This window comes from Xenopus laevis, chromosome 9_10S, assembly GCF_017654675.1.
Source record: "Xenopus laevis strain J_2021 chromosome 9_10S, Xenopus_laevis_v10.1, whole genome shotgun sequence".
Lineage (NCBI taxonomy): Eukaryota > Metazoa > Chordata > Amphibia > Anura > Pipidae > Xenopus > Xenopus laevis.
This window is the reverse complement of record NC_054388.1, coordinates 114,899,221-114,915,405: the sequence shown is the minus strand read 5'-3', so window position 1 is coordinate 114,915,405 and position 16,185 is coordinate 114,899,221. Positions and strand designations below refer to the sequence as shown.

At 39.2% G+C, this 16,185-nt stretch overlaps 3 protein-coding genes across 6 annotated transcripts in view; 1 reads left to right on the top strand and 2 right to left on the bottom strand.

Annotated features, from left to right (window-relative positions):
* The window catches only part of XB5772961.L (Gastrula zinc finger protein XlCGF53.1 L homeolog), a 579,535-nt gene that overhangs the window by 157,399 nt on the left and 405,951 nt on the right, over nt 1–16,185 (top strand). The window lies entirely within an intron of this gene.
* xlcgf66.1.L (Gastrula zinc finger protein XlCGF66.1 L homeolog) lies at nt 140–5,906 on the bottom strand. The gene is made up of 5 exons (XM_041579025.1): nt 5,769–5,906; nt 5,528–5,665; nt 5,315–5,438; nt 1,495–2,950; nt 140–1,407 (listed from the first exon to the last, which is right to left on the bottom strand). The coding sequence occupies exons 1-5, from the start codon at nt 5,904–5,906 to the stop codon at nt 912–914; spliced, it is 2,352 nt and encodes a 783-aa protein (XP_041434959.1). The 3' UTR covers nt 140–911.
* LOC108704196 (oocyte zinc finger protein XlCOF7.1-like) overlaps nt 12,957–16,185 on the bottom strand; it is a 28,483-nt gene continuing 25,254 nt past the window's right edge. The window contains 1 exon segment of the mRNA XM_041578129.1: nt 12,957–15,762. Coding sequence (XP_041434063.1) covers nt 13,730–15,762 — 2,033 coding nt within the window. The 3' untranslated portion in view covers nt 12,957–13,729.

Here is a 16,185-nt window from a genome sequence, read left to right as displayed (position 1 = left end):
TTCGAAGTAGAAAGACATGGTTACCAATTTTAGATTCGGTAGAATGTGTATTTTTCAAAAATATATGGTTTCCTGGGGTAAACCTACCATTCCATGATTTTTTGGCTTTCGAACGAAAAGTACACCATATTCTGGGTAGTGTTTTGAAAATATGATCATTTATTGCTGGGGCTTTTAGATCTATAGAAGTCAGGAATCTCCATAAAACTGTCCATATCTGGTATTGGTGCATTCAAGACACCTCAGGCTTTCCAAGTCAGTTGAATTTTTGTGCGTAAAATAAAAATATTTTTGTGTTATAAATCCCTATAACATGAAACATGGCAATTTCTAGAGCTCTAAATCTTGTTCCAGAATTGAAAATACACAAAAACTCTGGCAGTTTTAGAAAGCTCAGGTTCTCCTGAAACAAATGATGTATCCTTTTCCTAGGTAAATTAAAAATCCATCTCAGGAAATGCCCCTAAAGTGAGAGAGCACAAAATGTTCAAAAACGGATGGCACGGAGTGCAAATGAAATGGGAAACTCTGCTGCCACTTTAAGGGTTAAACAGATTTATTTCCCCATTCCGATTTATAGTAAAAACATATATAACTTTCAAGTCATTTCCAGCTGGTTTTATCTCCATTAGGTTATCCTCTGAAAAGCATTAAGAAAACACACCTGCCAAAGTGATATCTATGGAGTTTTGTATCCCAAACTGTACTGGTCTAAGGATCACCCTGTAATGAACTGTATAGTGTTGTTTCTCCTCTCTGTAAATACTGAAAGTCATATTAAAATGTAATCAATGCAAAAGAAAGGTTTGGCTGATTTCTAAAACATTTCCCACATTCTGAAAAATGGTTTCTCTCCAGTGTGGGTTCTATAAAGAACTTTAAGGCAAGACCGGTTTTAAAAAAAATTCTCATTATGAACAAGGTTTCTCTCCGGTGTGAGTCATTTGATGACGAGTAAGGCTAGATTGATTTGTAAAACATTTCCCACATTCAGAACAAGGAAAAGGTTTCTCTCCTGTGTGAGTCCTTTGATGACGAACCAGCTGAGATTGATATAAAAAACATTTCCCACACTCAGAACAGGAAAAAGGTTTTACCCCCATGTGGACTTGTTGTCGATGGCCAATAAGTTGTGATGAAGAGGCAAAACATTTCCCACATTCAGAACAAGGAAAAGGTTTCTCTCCTGTGTGAGTCCTTTGATGACGAACAAGATGAGCTCGATATAAAAAACATTTCCCACACTCAGAACAGGAAAAAGGTTTTACCTCCATGTGGACTTGTTGTCGATGGCCAATAAGTTGTGATGAATTGGCAAAACATTTCCCACACTCAGAACAAGAATAAGGTTTCTCTCCTGTGTGAGTCCTTTGATGACGAACAAGCTGAGATCGATATAAAAAACATTTCCCACACTCAGTACAGGAAAAAGGTTTTACCTCTATGTGGACTTGTTGTTGATGGCCAATAAGTTGTGATGAAGAGGCAAAACATTTCCCACACTCAGTACAGGAAAAAGGTTTTACCTCTATGTGGACTTGTTGTTGATGGCCAATAAGTTGTGATGAAGTGGCAAAACATTTCCCACACTCAGAACAAGAATAAGGTTTCACTCCTGTGTGAGTCCTTTGATGACGAACAAGATGAGATCGATATAAAAAACTTTTGCCACACTCAGAACAGGAAAATTGTTTTACCTCCATGTGGACTTGTTGTTGATGGGCAATAAGTTGCAATGAAGTGGCAAAACATTTCCCACATTCAAAACAAAAATCAGGTTTCTCTCCTGTGTGAGTCCTTTGATGACGAACAAGATGAGCTCGATATAAAAAATATTTCCCACACTCAGAACAGGAAAAAGGTTTTACCTCTATGTGGACTTGTTGTTGATGGGCCATAAGTTGTAATGAAGTGGCAAAACATTTCCCACACTCAGAACAAGAATAAGGTTTCTCTCCTGTGTGAGTCCTTTGATGACGAACCAGCTGAGATTGATATAAAAAATATTTCCCACACTCAGAACAGGAGAAAGGTTTTACCTCCATGTGGACTTGTTGTCGATGGCCAATAAGATGTGATGAAGAGGCAAAACATTTCCCACACTCAGAACAAGAATAAGGTTTCACTCCTGTGTGAGTCCTTTGATGACGAACAAGAAGAGATCGATATGAAAAACATTTGCCACACTTAGTACAGGAAAATGGTTTTACCTCCATGTGGACTTGTTGTTGATGGGCAATAAGTTGTGATGAAGTGGCAAAACATTTCCCACATTCAGAAGACGCTAATGGTTTCTCTTCTGTGTGAGTAATTTGATGACGAGCAAGGGTAGATTGCTTTGAAAAACATATCCTACATTCAGAACAAGAAAAATGCTTTTCGTCCATATGGGTTTGTCGTTGATGAATAATAAGTTTTGATGAGGTGGCAAAACATTTCCCACATTTCAAACAAGAAAGTTTCTTTCCCTTGTGAGTCTTTTGATGGCAATGAAGGGAAGTTAGATTTGAGAAACATTTCCCACATTTAGAACAAGAAAAAGATTTCTGTCTTTTGTGGGGATTTTGATGTTTATTATAATCATTCTTATGGCTAAGATGTTTATGGCCCTCATTGCAGCTGTCTTTACTGTGTAATGTACTTTTTGTTATGCCAGATTCATCTGGGGACCAATATGAATTTATATCATATTTATTAACCTTCGTTTTAAAGTGGCTGCATCCCATGATAGGAGTAGGTGTATCTGTTCCCTGTATCTGTTCCGTAAATGGATTAATGCTGCAATCTGATTGGTTTATCTCTTCACATGAAGCCACTTCCTCTTTAATCCCATTGGCTGGTGGAGACTGTTCCACTGGAGACATTTTAGTGAGATTTCCATCATTATTACAGCCTAATGTTGCTTCCATATGTGCTGTAACATTGCTCTCATCTTTATATTCACAGACTGCTAAAGAGAAGAACAGAGAAGAGAGAGAATTATTTATGGCTGAACATTGTGTGAGGCCGGTTGCCATAAGGTGTGACCTGGCACACACAGACACATCTAATTGAAATAAAAAGTACATACTATTACTAACAATAAGCAAATAGAGTTAGGCTATGGCCATACGACATGGACCTTGTCCTGCCGAGAAACGTAGGAGAATGTGTGTCTTGTGGCCCTAGCCTTATAGGATGGGCACTACAGTAATTAACAGGATATGACAAACAACTCTGATTTATTGTGGAGGGATAGAAAAATCCAGTTTAGATAGAGGAGATATAACACAGTGAGATAATCTGTCCTTGGGGACAATACAACACTGGGGACATGGACTGAAGTCTGGTCATGTTGAAGCTCAGGGTTTTTTTTTGACGGTGAACCACATTCAAATGTTGAAAAAAGTTGGAGAGCAACATAAGCATGCAAAAAGTTCCAGGGGTGGCTAAGTATGGGCTGTAATTTGCTATTGGTCCAACCAAAACTCAAAGCCAGGAATTCAAAATTAAACACTTGCTTTGAGGCCACTTGGAGCAACATCCAATGGGTTGCTGAGCAACATGTTTCTCGTAGACCACTGGTTGGGGACCACTCCTAGGTAACAAGCAGAGCAGCAAGACGTGGAACTTACCCCAAGGGCTCAGAACAGAGACAGCCTTGTAGAAATAATGCGTCTGCTGCAGTTTACCCTTCTTTCACTAGCGTTTACCGCCATGAAAGATTTTCTGTACAATCAAGCCCGGATACAGATCCATTTTGGACTCATCAGGACATGCCCCTTCAAAAAAATATAAGGTTTCCTGTGGAAATCTTGTACTACGCAAAAATTCTATTATATTTTGAAAGGTCAGGATTTGACATTTCGGTTAGGCAAAATACCGGCCGTTTTTGAATCATTTTGTGCTCGCTCACTTTAGGGGCATTTTCTAAGGGGAAACCTTTAGTGTACCTAGGAAAACTATACATTTGTTTATACAGGAAAAACTGAGCTTTCTAAATCTGCCTGAGTTGTCATGTATTTTCACCTTTGCAAAAAGATTTATAGCGCTAAATAGCAAAAAAATGAAACATTTCTATTTTTCACAATATATTAAATTTATACCAGAAAAAAAATCATTTTATGAATGAAAATCCAACTGATTTGGAAAGCCTTTCGAACGTGCCAATACCAGATATGTATAGTATTAGGGAGATTTAGGACTTTTGTACAGCAAAAACTCCCGGCAGTATATTACCAAATTTAGAAAGCACTAAGGCAGAAAACAGCATACTTTAGATTCCAAAAAATCCTGAAACAGTAGGTTTACCCCAGAAAACCATATATTTTTGAAAAGTACACATACTGCGGATTCCAAAATGGGTAATATGTCTCTCTACCCAACATCAAAGCTTGTCTGAACACAGCGGTTTTAATAAAAATGTATCAAAATTCTGAAAAATCACTCCAAGGTTTTAATTTGCTGCTCTGCATATCCCACACTGTATTAGGTACCAATAAAAAACACCCTGAATATGATTGCCAGGGGTCCACTGAATAGTTTGATGCCCACTGTGCATAGGTTTACCAAAGTATCTGGCATTTAGAGACACCAAAATGGATATATAGCAGACAAAAACAAAGCGAGATGGTATAAAATCACTAAAATCCAACAAAACCACAAAAATCAATGCTTTCTTTTTCCCGCCTAGTATAATTAGCAGTCAGAATCACAGTTTGAATATTTTAGTATGGCCAAATAGGTTTTACGGACAGAAATAAGCTAACAACACCTACGCCAAGCCTAAATGCAATAAAATGGCTAAAAATGCACCAAAATCACTGAAATTGTGATATAAACACAAAAATAACATACAAAAGGTATTGCACAGTGCAATTAGCGAATATGCTATTCACAGTGGCAATTAGTTTTTCAGGCATAAAAACAGACGATGCGATATAAGAGACAAATTAGTGTTTGTAGGTGTGTACAATTGGCAAATTGCATGTTGTGTGCGTGTGAATGTGTGAAACCCCCATGATCTTCCAAAATTGTATGTATGTGTGTGTGTAGTATGAATGTGTGTGTGTATAGTATGAATATAAGTGTGTATTGTTAAAATAAGTATGTGTGTGTTTGGCACTAACCTGGGGTTTTTTACTTTAGGGTTTGTTTCTCCTTTAATAGAGCATAAATGATTAAAAAAGATCAGTATGCTATCTCAGTGTCTGTGCCACTTGCTATTAACTGGGTATAAAGAGATGAATAACCTTCTTCCAGGTATCGCTGAACCGACCAATCATCTTGAATAGATTCTGTGATCTGCATATGATAAAAAGCAACAATTACTCACCCAGTGGGTGGAGCTGCTGTGGCTCCTCCTTTATCCCTTCCTCATAAAGGTCCTTGTTTCCTTTTATATAGTCCCACTCGTCCAAGGAAAAATAGATGGAAACATGATGAGTCCTTATGGCAACCTGTCACACACAATGTTCCAGTCATCCCCCAGCCAGAGAAAGGGATTATCATCCACTGTTACTAAACAATAAGGGGCCGCTGTACCCACCTCTCCAGTCAGCAGCTGGATGATGTTGGACATGAGTTCCAGGATCTTCTTGTCATTCTTGTTATTTTCCTTCTGTATGACGGAGCCAGGGGCATGCAGGGCCCCCCCATCATCTGACTTCTTCCTAGGGATGTAGTGCTAAATATTGAAAGGAAGAGAGAATGGTGTTTGAGCTGCAGAGAGACCCCCTTTGTACAGACAGACAGTCTCTTGTCAGTGTGCCAGTCACAGTGCCCCTCACCTCTCCAGTCAGCAGATAGATCATCTCCAGTGTCAGATTCACCATTCTCTCCTTCTTCCCCCGCTCCTCCTCCTCCTCATTTTTATCCTTCTTCTTCTTCTTCATCCCTGTGTCACTCGCTTCCTCCCACATTCCCATTGGCTCCTCGTGGGAGGGACTGACCTGGAAGTGACCCTGGAATTAAGCACTTACACATTTCTATACAGGATTATTCCCACAAATATCTCCAAAACATTTACAAGGGCCCACACCTACCACTCATATAGTGGTCCTAACTATTAAGCTCTGGTCATATTAGGCTGGAACCTCCCTGCATGGTAATTTCACAAGATCATTGGTCTTAATCATGGGCTTGATCCTGTCTCGTTATTAGCTTTTATATGAGAGAGAAACTGCAAAGACTAAACTTGTAGCTGGGTATACAGTCAGCAAGAAGTGGAGCAGATGGGTGGGACTAGTAGGATTTGTAGGGGAAATTTTTAAAAAAGAAACTCAAACAATTTACTTTTCTCTGCACATTCCTTCTAGATCTAGAGGAGCATAATACACGGGCACTTATTTACACAATATGTCTCCTTTAAGAACAGGAGCAGTACAGGTATGGGAACTGTTATTCATAAAGCTATGGACCTGGGGTCTTCCGGTTAAGGGATCTTTCTGTAACTGGGATGTCCACACCTTAAGTCCACTTAAAAAAGCATTTAAAGGAGACATAGGATAAATGAAAAAACACTAACTTTGTAGACAATAAGTAATTTATGGTGTTGTTTTTAACATGGAGCTAAAATTAGTATTATCTTTAAAAATAGCCCCTTTATTGGAGCTCCCTATAGATGTTCTCTGGTCCCTGTCTGTGTTTCAAATGAGGGGTGGGCGTGTCCCTGCCAGAAGCACAGTAGGAGGGGGACAGCCAATCACAGCCCTGCAGTCACACAAGCACAGACAGGCTTCAGTTCCCTATCAGGTCCTGCTAGCTGCTGATTGGTTCCTGTCCTACAGTGCAGTGAGCTGAGTGCACAGCCTGGGAATTCAGGGAGCAGCAAGTGGAAGAGAAGGGAGGGATTATTAGGGTTTTTGCAGAAATATTCAATAAATCAGCCTGAAACACTACTTTTTTAAGCACAATATCTAAAGGAGTATAACACACTGGTACATTCTTATTTTTTTGTTCAGTGTAAAAATAAAAACTGGGTAAATAGACAGGCTGTGCAAAATAAATAATGTATCTAATATAGTTAGTTAGCCAAAAATGTAATGTATAAAGGCTGGAGTGATTTGATGTATAACATAATAGCCAGAACACTACTTCCTGCTTTTCAGCTCTCTTGGTTTAAACTGACTGGTTACCTTGGCTACCAGGCAGTAACCAATCAGAGACTTGAGGGGGCACATGGAACATATCTGTTGCTTTTGAATCTGAGCTGAATGCTGAGGATCAATTACAAACTCACTGAACAGTTATGTCCCATGTGGCCCCCCTTATAGTCACTGAGTAACTCAGAGTTAGAGATCTGAAAAGCAGGAAGTAGTGTTCTGGCTATTATGTTACACATCCACTCACTCCAGCCTTTATACATTACATTTTTGCCTAACTAACTATATTTGATACATTTTTTATTTTGCACAGCCTATTTATTTACCCAGTTTTTATTTTTACACTGAACTGTTCCTTTAAACATTAATATAACCGAATGGGATTGTTTTGCCCCCAAAAATTATTAATCATATATAAACTGCAGTAATGTCCTTCCTTTCCATTTCTATTGGCCTCAATGTGCTCCCATCCCCCCAAGCCTTCCACTTATGTCACCACAGACTCAGCCTATTCTTATCCCTACTATTCCCCCACTCTCCCTACCTGCTCCCCAGTATGTATAGCTGCCCCCCACACAGCTCCAGTCTGTATCATCCCCTCAGGCTGCAGGACTTGCTAACAAATAGCAATTCACTTGTGCTGCCTGGAGCTGCTGCTGCTGCTGATCCCTTACTCACCTCACCGGTTTCCTACAGTGTTGTGGCTCTGCTGGAGGAAGTGACGATAGGGAGAGGAGCTGAGATGCAAGCTCATTGGCTGGGAGTGGAATGTGGGCGGTACAGAGAGCAGCAGAGAAGAATGATTGGATTAGGAAGCACAAGGGAGGGACAAAGAGTTAGGGACAGAGGGAAAACTCACAGACTGTTGTGTAAGTGTAAATATAACTTTATATAACTGTAAACTATAACTGTTATGGAAATGTAAAAAAAAACGTGTCTTCTCAGGAAACAGGAGGACTTATTAGCAGCACAAAAACTAGTAACTATGGCAACCCCTCAGCAATAGCTGCAACTGATGTGTGTGGGGTTAACATTTAACATGTGCCTGGGAGTGGATTGTGACTGCACACACAGCAGATCAGGAGCAGTAATTGATTACATAGGTGAGAGCCAAAGAGCTTACAAGTGAGTACAGCGAGGCAGGAATCCATGTAACCAGCGATCTAGCAGGACTTGGAAGAAGTTGCAACTGAGCAAAATCCAGTTTAGTCAGGAAATGTCCAGTTTTGGGGAGCAAGAGGTACCCCATTGTCTAAATAGCATTACACAGGCTTTATAGGGGTACTTCAGTTATCTTTTAATAAGCAACCATTCATTTGGTCTTCATTATTTATCAAATTATTTGCATTCTTCTTCTGACTCTTACCAGCGTTCAATAGGGGTCACTGACCCCACCTAAGGCTACAAAATGTAATGTTATTGCTACTTTTTATTACTATTCAGGCCCTCTCTTATTCCAGTATCTAATTCAAATCAATGCCCGGTTGCTGGGGTAATTTGGGCATTAGCAACCAAACTGCTGAAACTGCTGAATAAAAAGCTAAATAACTAAAAAAAAAACACAGATAATTAAAAAATGAAAACCAATTCCAAATTGTCTCAGAATATCCCTCTCTAAATTATAAAAATGTAAACAATTCTTTTAATTGAACAATTTTTCAAACACTTTCATATTTGTAGGATGAGAGAATAAAGCAGGAGAGCTATGGCAGATTTAGGAGACATATAGGATACATGAAAAAACCCTAATTTTGTAGGCAATTATAAGTAATATATGGTGTAGCTTTTACCTGGTGCTACAAATTAATATTATCATTAAAAATAGCCCCTTTATTGGAGCTCCCTATAGATGTTCTCTGGTCCCTGTCTGTGTTTTAACACATTTGATCCACAACAATTATCAACAGTATCAGCACAATCCATCTCTCATATTAACAATCATTCCTGTCCAAATAAGGCAGCTTCTCTCTACAATGATTCTCTTTCAACTGCTCTTGACTCCCTTGCACCTTCTACCACCCAGCACAGCCGACCAGCTAAACCCCAACCCTGGCACACTGGTGTAACACATAGGGTTGCCACATGGCTGGCATTTAATCGGACTGACCGGTAAAAATGATGGTTGATCCCAATGTTATTATTAGGGAATAAAGATAAATATATAGGAAGGTCAGTGATCCCAATGTTATTAATAGGGAATAAAGATAAATATATAGGAAGGCCAGTGATCCCAATGTTATTAATAGGGAATAAAGATAAATATATAGGAAGGTCAGTGATCCCAATGTTATTAATAGGGAATAAAGATAAATATATAGGAAGGTCAGTGATCCCAATGTTATTAATAGGGAATAAAGATAAATATATAGGAAGGTCAGTGATCCCAATGTTATTAATAGGGAATAAAGATAAATATATAGGAAGGCCAGTGATCCCAATGTTATTAATAGGGAATAAAGATAAATATATAGGAAGGTCAGTGATCCCAATGTTATTAATAGGGAATAAAGATAAATATATAGGAAGGTCAGTGATTTCATCATCATTTATTTATATAGCGCTGTCAAGATACGCATTGCTTTACTGCAGTTATAGCAAACAGGGAATAAATAGGGAATAAAGATAAATATATCCCAGTGTTATTAATAGGGAATAAAGATGAATATATAGGAAGGCCGGTATTTTTTGCAGAAAAGGTGGCAACCCTAGTCTAACACGGTACCTCAGAAGATGTAGTAGATCAGCTGAACGATGGTGGAGAAAGCCACAAACTGATCCTGACTTCATCCACTTCAAATCCATGCTCTCCTGCTACAATCGAGCTTTATCATTAGCTAAAGAACAATACTTCTCTTCTTTAATCTCCACTCTGTCCTCTAAACCGCAGCAACTGTATGTTACATTTAACTCACTCCTATGCCCCCCTCCACCCATTAATATAACTGCTCAAGATCTTGCTCATTTCTTAATGAAAAATTGATCCAATTAGACTGAGCATACCGTCTAACTAACGTGCAGTCCACTCACATCCACTTTACACTCCTTCACTAGATGAAGTTAGTAAACTTCTAACCTGCTCAAAACCCACCACCTGCTCCCTCGACCCCATACCCTCTCGCCTCCTCTATCCAATCTCTGATACACTCTCTCCTGCACTTTCCCACCTATTTATCCTTTCACTCTCTACTGGTACTTTTCCATCTTTAGAGAAACAAGCACTAATCACTCCTATCCTCAAAAAACTTTCCCATGATCCAAACGCTCTCGCTAACTATTGTCCAGTTTCCCTTCTTCCATTCGCATCCAAATTACTGGAAAGGTTTATTTACAAACGCCTGATCCAGCATCGCACTCACAACTCCCTTCTCGATCCCCTGCAATCTGGCTTCTGCCCAACACACTCAACTAAAACTGCACTCACCAAAGTAACCAATACTCTTCTACTATATTCAGCTGCGCAGCATTGCCTGAATACGACCAAATCTCAGTTCAGAATCAACCAAAACACTTATTCAGTCTATTATCTCCCACCTTGATTACTGTAACCTACTCCTCACAGGTATTCCAACGAGTCACCTTTCACAACTCACATACACATACAAAATGGCACATTTCACCTTCTAGGACAAGTCAATATTGCAGAAGACTTTTGTTGTATCAACCTTGTGTTTTATACAATAGTACTCATTTGGTAGTTCCTGTGGACCATTCACACCATACTTTTCCTGGACCAGATCACTACAGTGGACAGGTTTCCCACAGTAATATCAATAGCCTTGTGGAAAGAGCAAACAATATTCTGCCTGGGTAGAAGAATCTGGACAGAGTTTTAAGAGCAGTCCATCAGCATCAGAGGGTTGCACATCAGTTCCTGTACAGGTGTTTATCTTCTCTCCAGGAACCACCAGCTCAGTGGCCAATAGTGAGATTACACTGGGAGGCACCTACCTTAAATGAGACATTTTGTGTAAAAAATAAGAATGTACCAGTGTATTATACTCATTTAGATATAAAAGAATTGTGCTTAAAAAAGTATTGATTCAGGCTGATTTATTGAATTTTCCACAAAAACCCTAATAATCCCTCCCTTCTCTACAAAATGTAATGTATAAAGGCTGGAGTGAGTGGATGTGTAACATAATAGCCAGAACACTACTTCCTGCTTTTCAGCTCTCTAACTCTGAGTTAGTCAGTGACTATAAGGGGGGCCACATGGGACATAACTGTTCAGTGAGTTTGTAATTGATCCTCAGCATTCAGCTCAGATTCAAAAGCAACAGATATGTTCCATGTGGCCCCCTCAAGTCTCTCATTGGTTACTGCTTGGTCACCAAGGTAACCAGTCAGTGTAAACCAAGAGAGCTGAAAAGCAGGAAGTAGTGTTCTGACTGACATGTTATATATAAAATCACTCCAGCCTTTATACATTACATTTTTGGCTAACTAACTATATTAGAAACATTTTTTATTATGCACAGCCTTTCTATTTACATAGTTTTTATTTTTATACTGAAGAATTCCTTTATAGGAGACATAATCCCTCCCTTCTCTTCCACTTGCTGCTCCCTGAATTCCCAGGCTGTGCACTCAGCTCACTGCACTGTAGGACAGGAACCAATCAGCAGCTAGAAGGACCTGATAGGGAACTGAAGCCTGTCTGTGCTTGTGTGACTGCAGGGCTGTGATTGGCTGTCCCCCTCCTACTGTGCTTCTGGCAGGGACACGCCCACCCCACATTTAAAACACAGACAGGGACCAGAGAACATCTATAGGGAGCTCCAATAAAGGGGCTATTTTAAAGATAATATTAATGTTTAGCACCATGTAAAAGCAACACCATATATTACTCATAATTGCCTACAAAATTAGGTTTTTTCCATTTATCCTAAATGTCTCCTTTAAAGGGCACCTGTTGGGCCAAACTATCATCCCCACAATAGAGCCCGCACTCGGGTTGGGGGTAACAGTATTTTTTTAAATTGCCCCCCACCAGTGCTAGGCCACCCACATCAGGAAGGAGCTCCTGGTCCAAGCCGCCATGTTGGGGCACATGCATGCATATAATGAGCGTATGCTGTGACTTGCTCATTGTGTGTATGCACGTGATGTCAGAAGCACATTTGTGCATGCACTCTAACTTACATGGCTGCTCATACCAGGAGCTCCCTCCATGAACAGATTTACGGGCAGCGGTCGACAAGATTAGTCACCCCAATTTTTTAAAAAGCGACTTTCGCGACAAGTCGTTTGTCATAATGATTTCACCATAGTAGCAATTCGCTTTCCATAGATCACTGCAACATCTTTTCCACCCATAAGCAAAGTGGAAATATCGTTTCAGCTCCCAGGCATTACTTCATACAAATGAAGTATGAGGGAGATAAGATGCAAGAAATAGATGTTTCGGGTATTTCACCAAAACCGACATTTGAGAAAGTATTGCGACTCAGTAGTTTGGAGAAGAAAGACATGAGTACCCATTTTAGATTCAGCTGAATGTATCAACATATATATTTTTGATTTTACTTGAAGTGACTTCCAGATTTCCACAATTTGTGTGCGCTAAATTGGTAATCCTGTGCACAATGGGCATCAAACTGTTCAATGGACCCCTGGCATTTATATTTAGGGTGTTTTTTTTTTGGTACCTAATGCTATGTGGGAGATGTGCACTTGCAAAATTAAAGTTAAGAATTTTTATAGAAATAGTTCAGAAAAGCTTTAATGTTTGGTACTTCGAAGTAGAAAGACATGGTTACCAATTTTAGATTCGGTAGAATGTGTATTTTTCAAAAATATATGGTTTCCTGGGGTAAACCTACCATTCCATGATTTTTTGGTTTTCGAACGAAAAGTACACCATATTCTGGGTAGTGTTTTGAAAATATGATCATTTATTGCTGGGGCTTTTAGATCTATAGAAGTCAGGAATCTCCATAAAACTGTCCATATCTGGTATTGGTGCATTCAAGACACCTCAGGCTTTCCAAGTCAGTTGAATTTTTGTGCGTAAAATAAAAATATTTTTGTGTTATAAATCCCTATAACATGAAACATGGCAATTTCTAGAGCTCTAAATCTTGTTCCAGAATTGAAAATACACAAAAACTCTGGCAGTTTTAGAAAGCTCAGGTTCTCCTGAAACAAATGATGTATCGTTTTCCTAGGTAAATTAAAAATCCATCTCAGGAAATGCCCCTAAAGTGAGAGAGCACAAAATGTTCAAAAACGGATGGCACGGAGTGCAAATGAAATGGGAAACTCTGCTGCCACTTTAAGGGTTAAACACATTTATTTCCCCATTCCGATTTATAGTAAAAACATATATAACTTTCAAGTCATTTCCAGCTGGTTTTATCTCCATTAGGTTATCCTCTGTGAAAGCATTAAGAAAACACACCGGCCAAAGTGATATCTATGGAGTTTTGTATCCCAAACTGTACAGGTCTAAGGATCACCCTGTAATGAACTGTATAGTGTTGTTTCTCCTCTCTGTAAATACTGAAAGTCAGATTAAAATGTAATCAATGCAAAAGAAAGGTTTGGCTGATTTCTAAAACATTTCCCACATTCCGAAAAATGGTTTCTCTCCAGTGTGGGTTCTATAAAGAACTTTAAGGCAAGACCGGTTTTAAAAAAAATTCTCATTATGAACAAGGTTTCTCTCCGGTGTGAATCATTTGATGACGAGTAAGGCTAGATTGATTTGTAAAACATTTCCCACAATCAGAACAAGGAAAAGGTTTCTCTCCTGTGTGAGTCCTTTGATGACGAACCAGCTGAGATTGATATAAAAAACATTTCCCACACTCAGAACAGGAAAAAGGTTTTACCCCCATGTGGACTTGTTGTCGATGGCCAATAAGTTGTGATGAAGAGGCAAAACATTTCCCACATTCAGAACAAGGAAAAGGTTTCTCTCCTGTGTGAGTCCTTTGATGACGAACAAGATGAGCTCGATATAAAAAACATTTCCCACACTCAGAACAGGAAAAAGGTTTTACCTCCATGTGGACTTGTTGTTGATGGCCAATAAGTTGTGATGAATTGGCAAAACATTTCCCACACTCAGAACAAGAATAAGGTTTCTCTCCTGTGTGAGTCCTTTGATGACGAACAAGCTGAGATCGATATAAAAAACATTTCCCACACTCAGAACAGGAAAAAGGTTTTACCTCTATGTGGACTTGTTGTTGATGGCCAATAAGTTGTGATGAAGAGGCAAAACATTTCCCACACTCAGAACAAGAATAAGGTTTAACTCCTGTGTGAGTCCTTTGATGACGAACAAGATGAGATCGATATAAAAAACTTTTGCCACACTCAGAACAGGAAAATTGTTTTACCTCCATGTGGACTTGTTGTTGATGGGCAATAAGTTGCAATGAAGTGGCAAAACATTTCCCACATTCAAAACAAAAATCAGGTTTCTCTCCTGTGTGAGTCCTTTGATGACGAACAAGATGAGCTCGATATAAAAAATATTTCCCACACTCAGAACAGGAAAAAGGTTTTACCTCTATGTGGACTTGTTGTTGATGGGCCATAAGTTGTGATGAAGTGGCAAAACATTTCCCACACTCAGAACAAGAATAAGGTTTCTCTCCTGTGTGGGTCCTTTGATGACGAACCAGCTGAGATTGATATAAAAAATATTTCCCACACTCAGAACAGGAAAAAGGTTTTACCTCCATGTGGACTTGTTGTCGATGGCCAATAAGATGTGATGAAGAGGCAAAACATTTCCCACACTCAGAACAAGAATAAGGTTTCACTCCTGTGTGAGTCCTTTGATGACGAACAAGACGAGATCGATATGAAAAACATTTGCCACACTTAGTACAGGAAAATGGTTTTACCTCTATGTGGGCTTGTTGTTGATGGGCAATAAGTTGTGATGAAGTGGCAAAACATTTCCCACATTCAGAACAAAAATCATGTTTCTCTCCTGTGTTGGTTCTCTGATGGACAGTAAGTTCTGACAAAGAGGCAAAACATTTCCCACATTCAGAAGACGCTAATGGTTTCTCTTCTGTGTGAGTAATTTGATGACGAGCAAGGCTAGATTGCTTTGAAAAACATATCCTACATTCAGAACAAGAAAAATGCTTTTTGTCCATATGGGTTTGTCGATGAATAATAAGTTTTGATGAGGTGGCAAAACATTTCCCACATTTCAAACATAAAAGTTTCTTTCCCTTGTGAGTCTTTTGATGGCAATGAAGGGAAGTTAGATTTGAGAAACATTTCCCACATTTAGAACAAGAAAAAGATTTCTGTCTTTTGTGGGGATTTTGATGTTTATTATAATCACTCTTATGGCTAAGATGTTTATGGCCCTCATTGCAGCTGTCTTTACTGTGTAATGTACTTTTTGTTATGCCAGATTCATCTGGGGACCAATATGAATTTATATCATATTTATTAACCTTCGTTTTAAAGTGGCTGCATCCCATGATAGGAGTAGGTGTATCCGTTCCCTGTATCTGTTCCGTAAATGGATTAATGCTGCAATCTGATTGGTTTATCTCTTCACATGAAGCCACTTCCTCTTTAATCCCATTGGCTGGTGGAGGCTGTTCCACTGGAGACATTTTAGTGAGATTTCCATCATTATTACAGCCTAATGTTGCTTCCATATGTGCTGTAACATTGCTCTCATCTTTATATTCACAGACTGCTAAAGAGAAGAACAGAGAAGAGAGAGAATTATTTATGGCTGAACATTGTGTGAGGCCGGTTGCCATAAGGTGTGACCTGGCACACACAGACACATCTAATTGAAATAAAAAGTACATACTATTACTAACAATAAGCAAATAGAGTTAGGCTATGGCCATACGACATGGACCTTGTCCTGCCGAGAAACGTAGGAGAATGTGTGTCTTGTGGCCCTAGCCTTATAGGATGGGCACTACAGTAATTAACAGGATATGACAAACAACTCTGATTTATTGTGGAGGGATAGAAAAATCCAGTTTAGATAGAGGAGATATAACACAGTGAGATAATCTGTCCTTGGGGACAATACAACACTGGGGACATGGACTGAAGTCTGGTCATGTTGAAGCTCAGGGTTTTTTTTTTGACCGGTGAACCACAT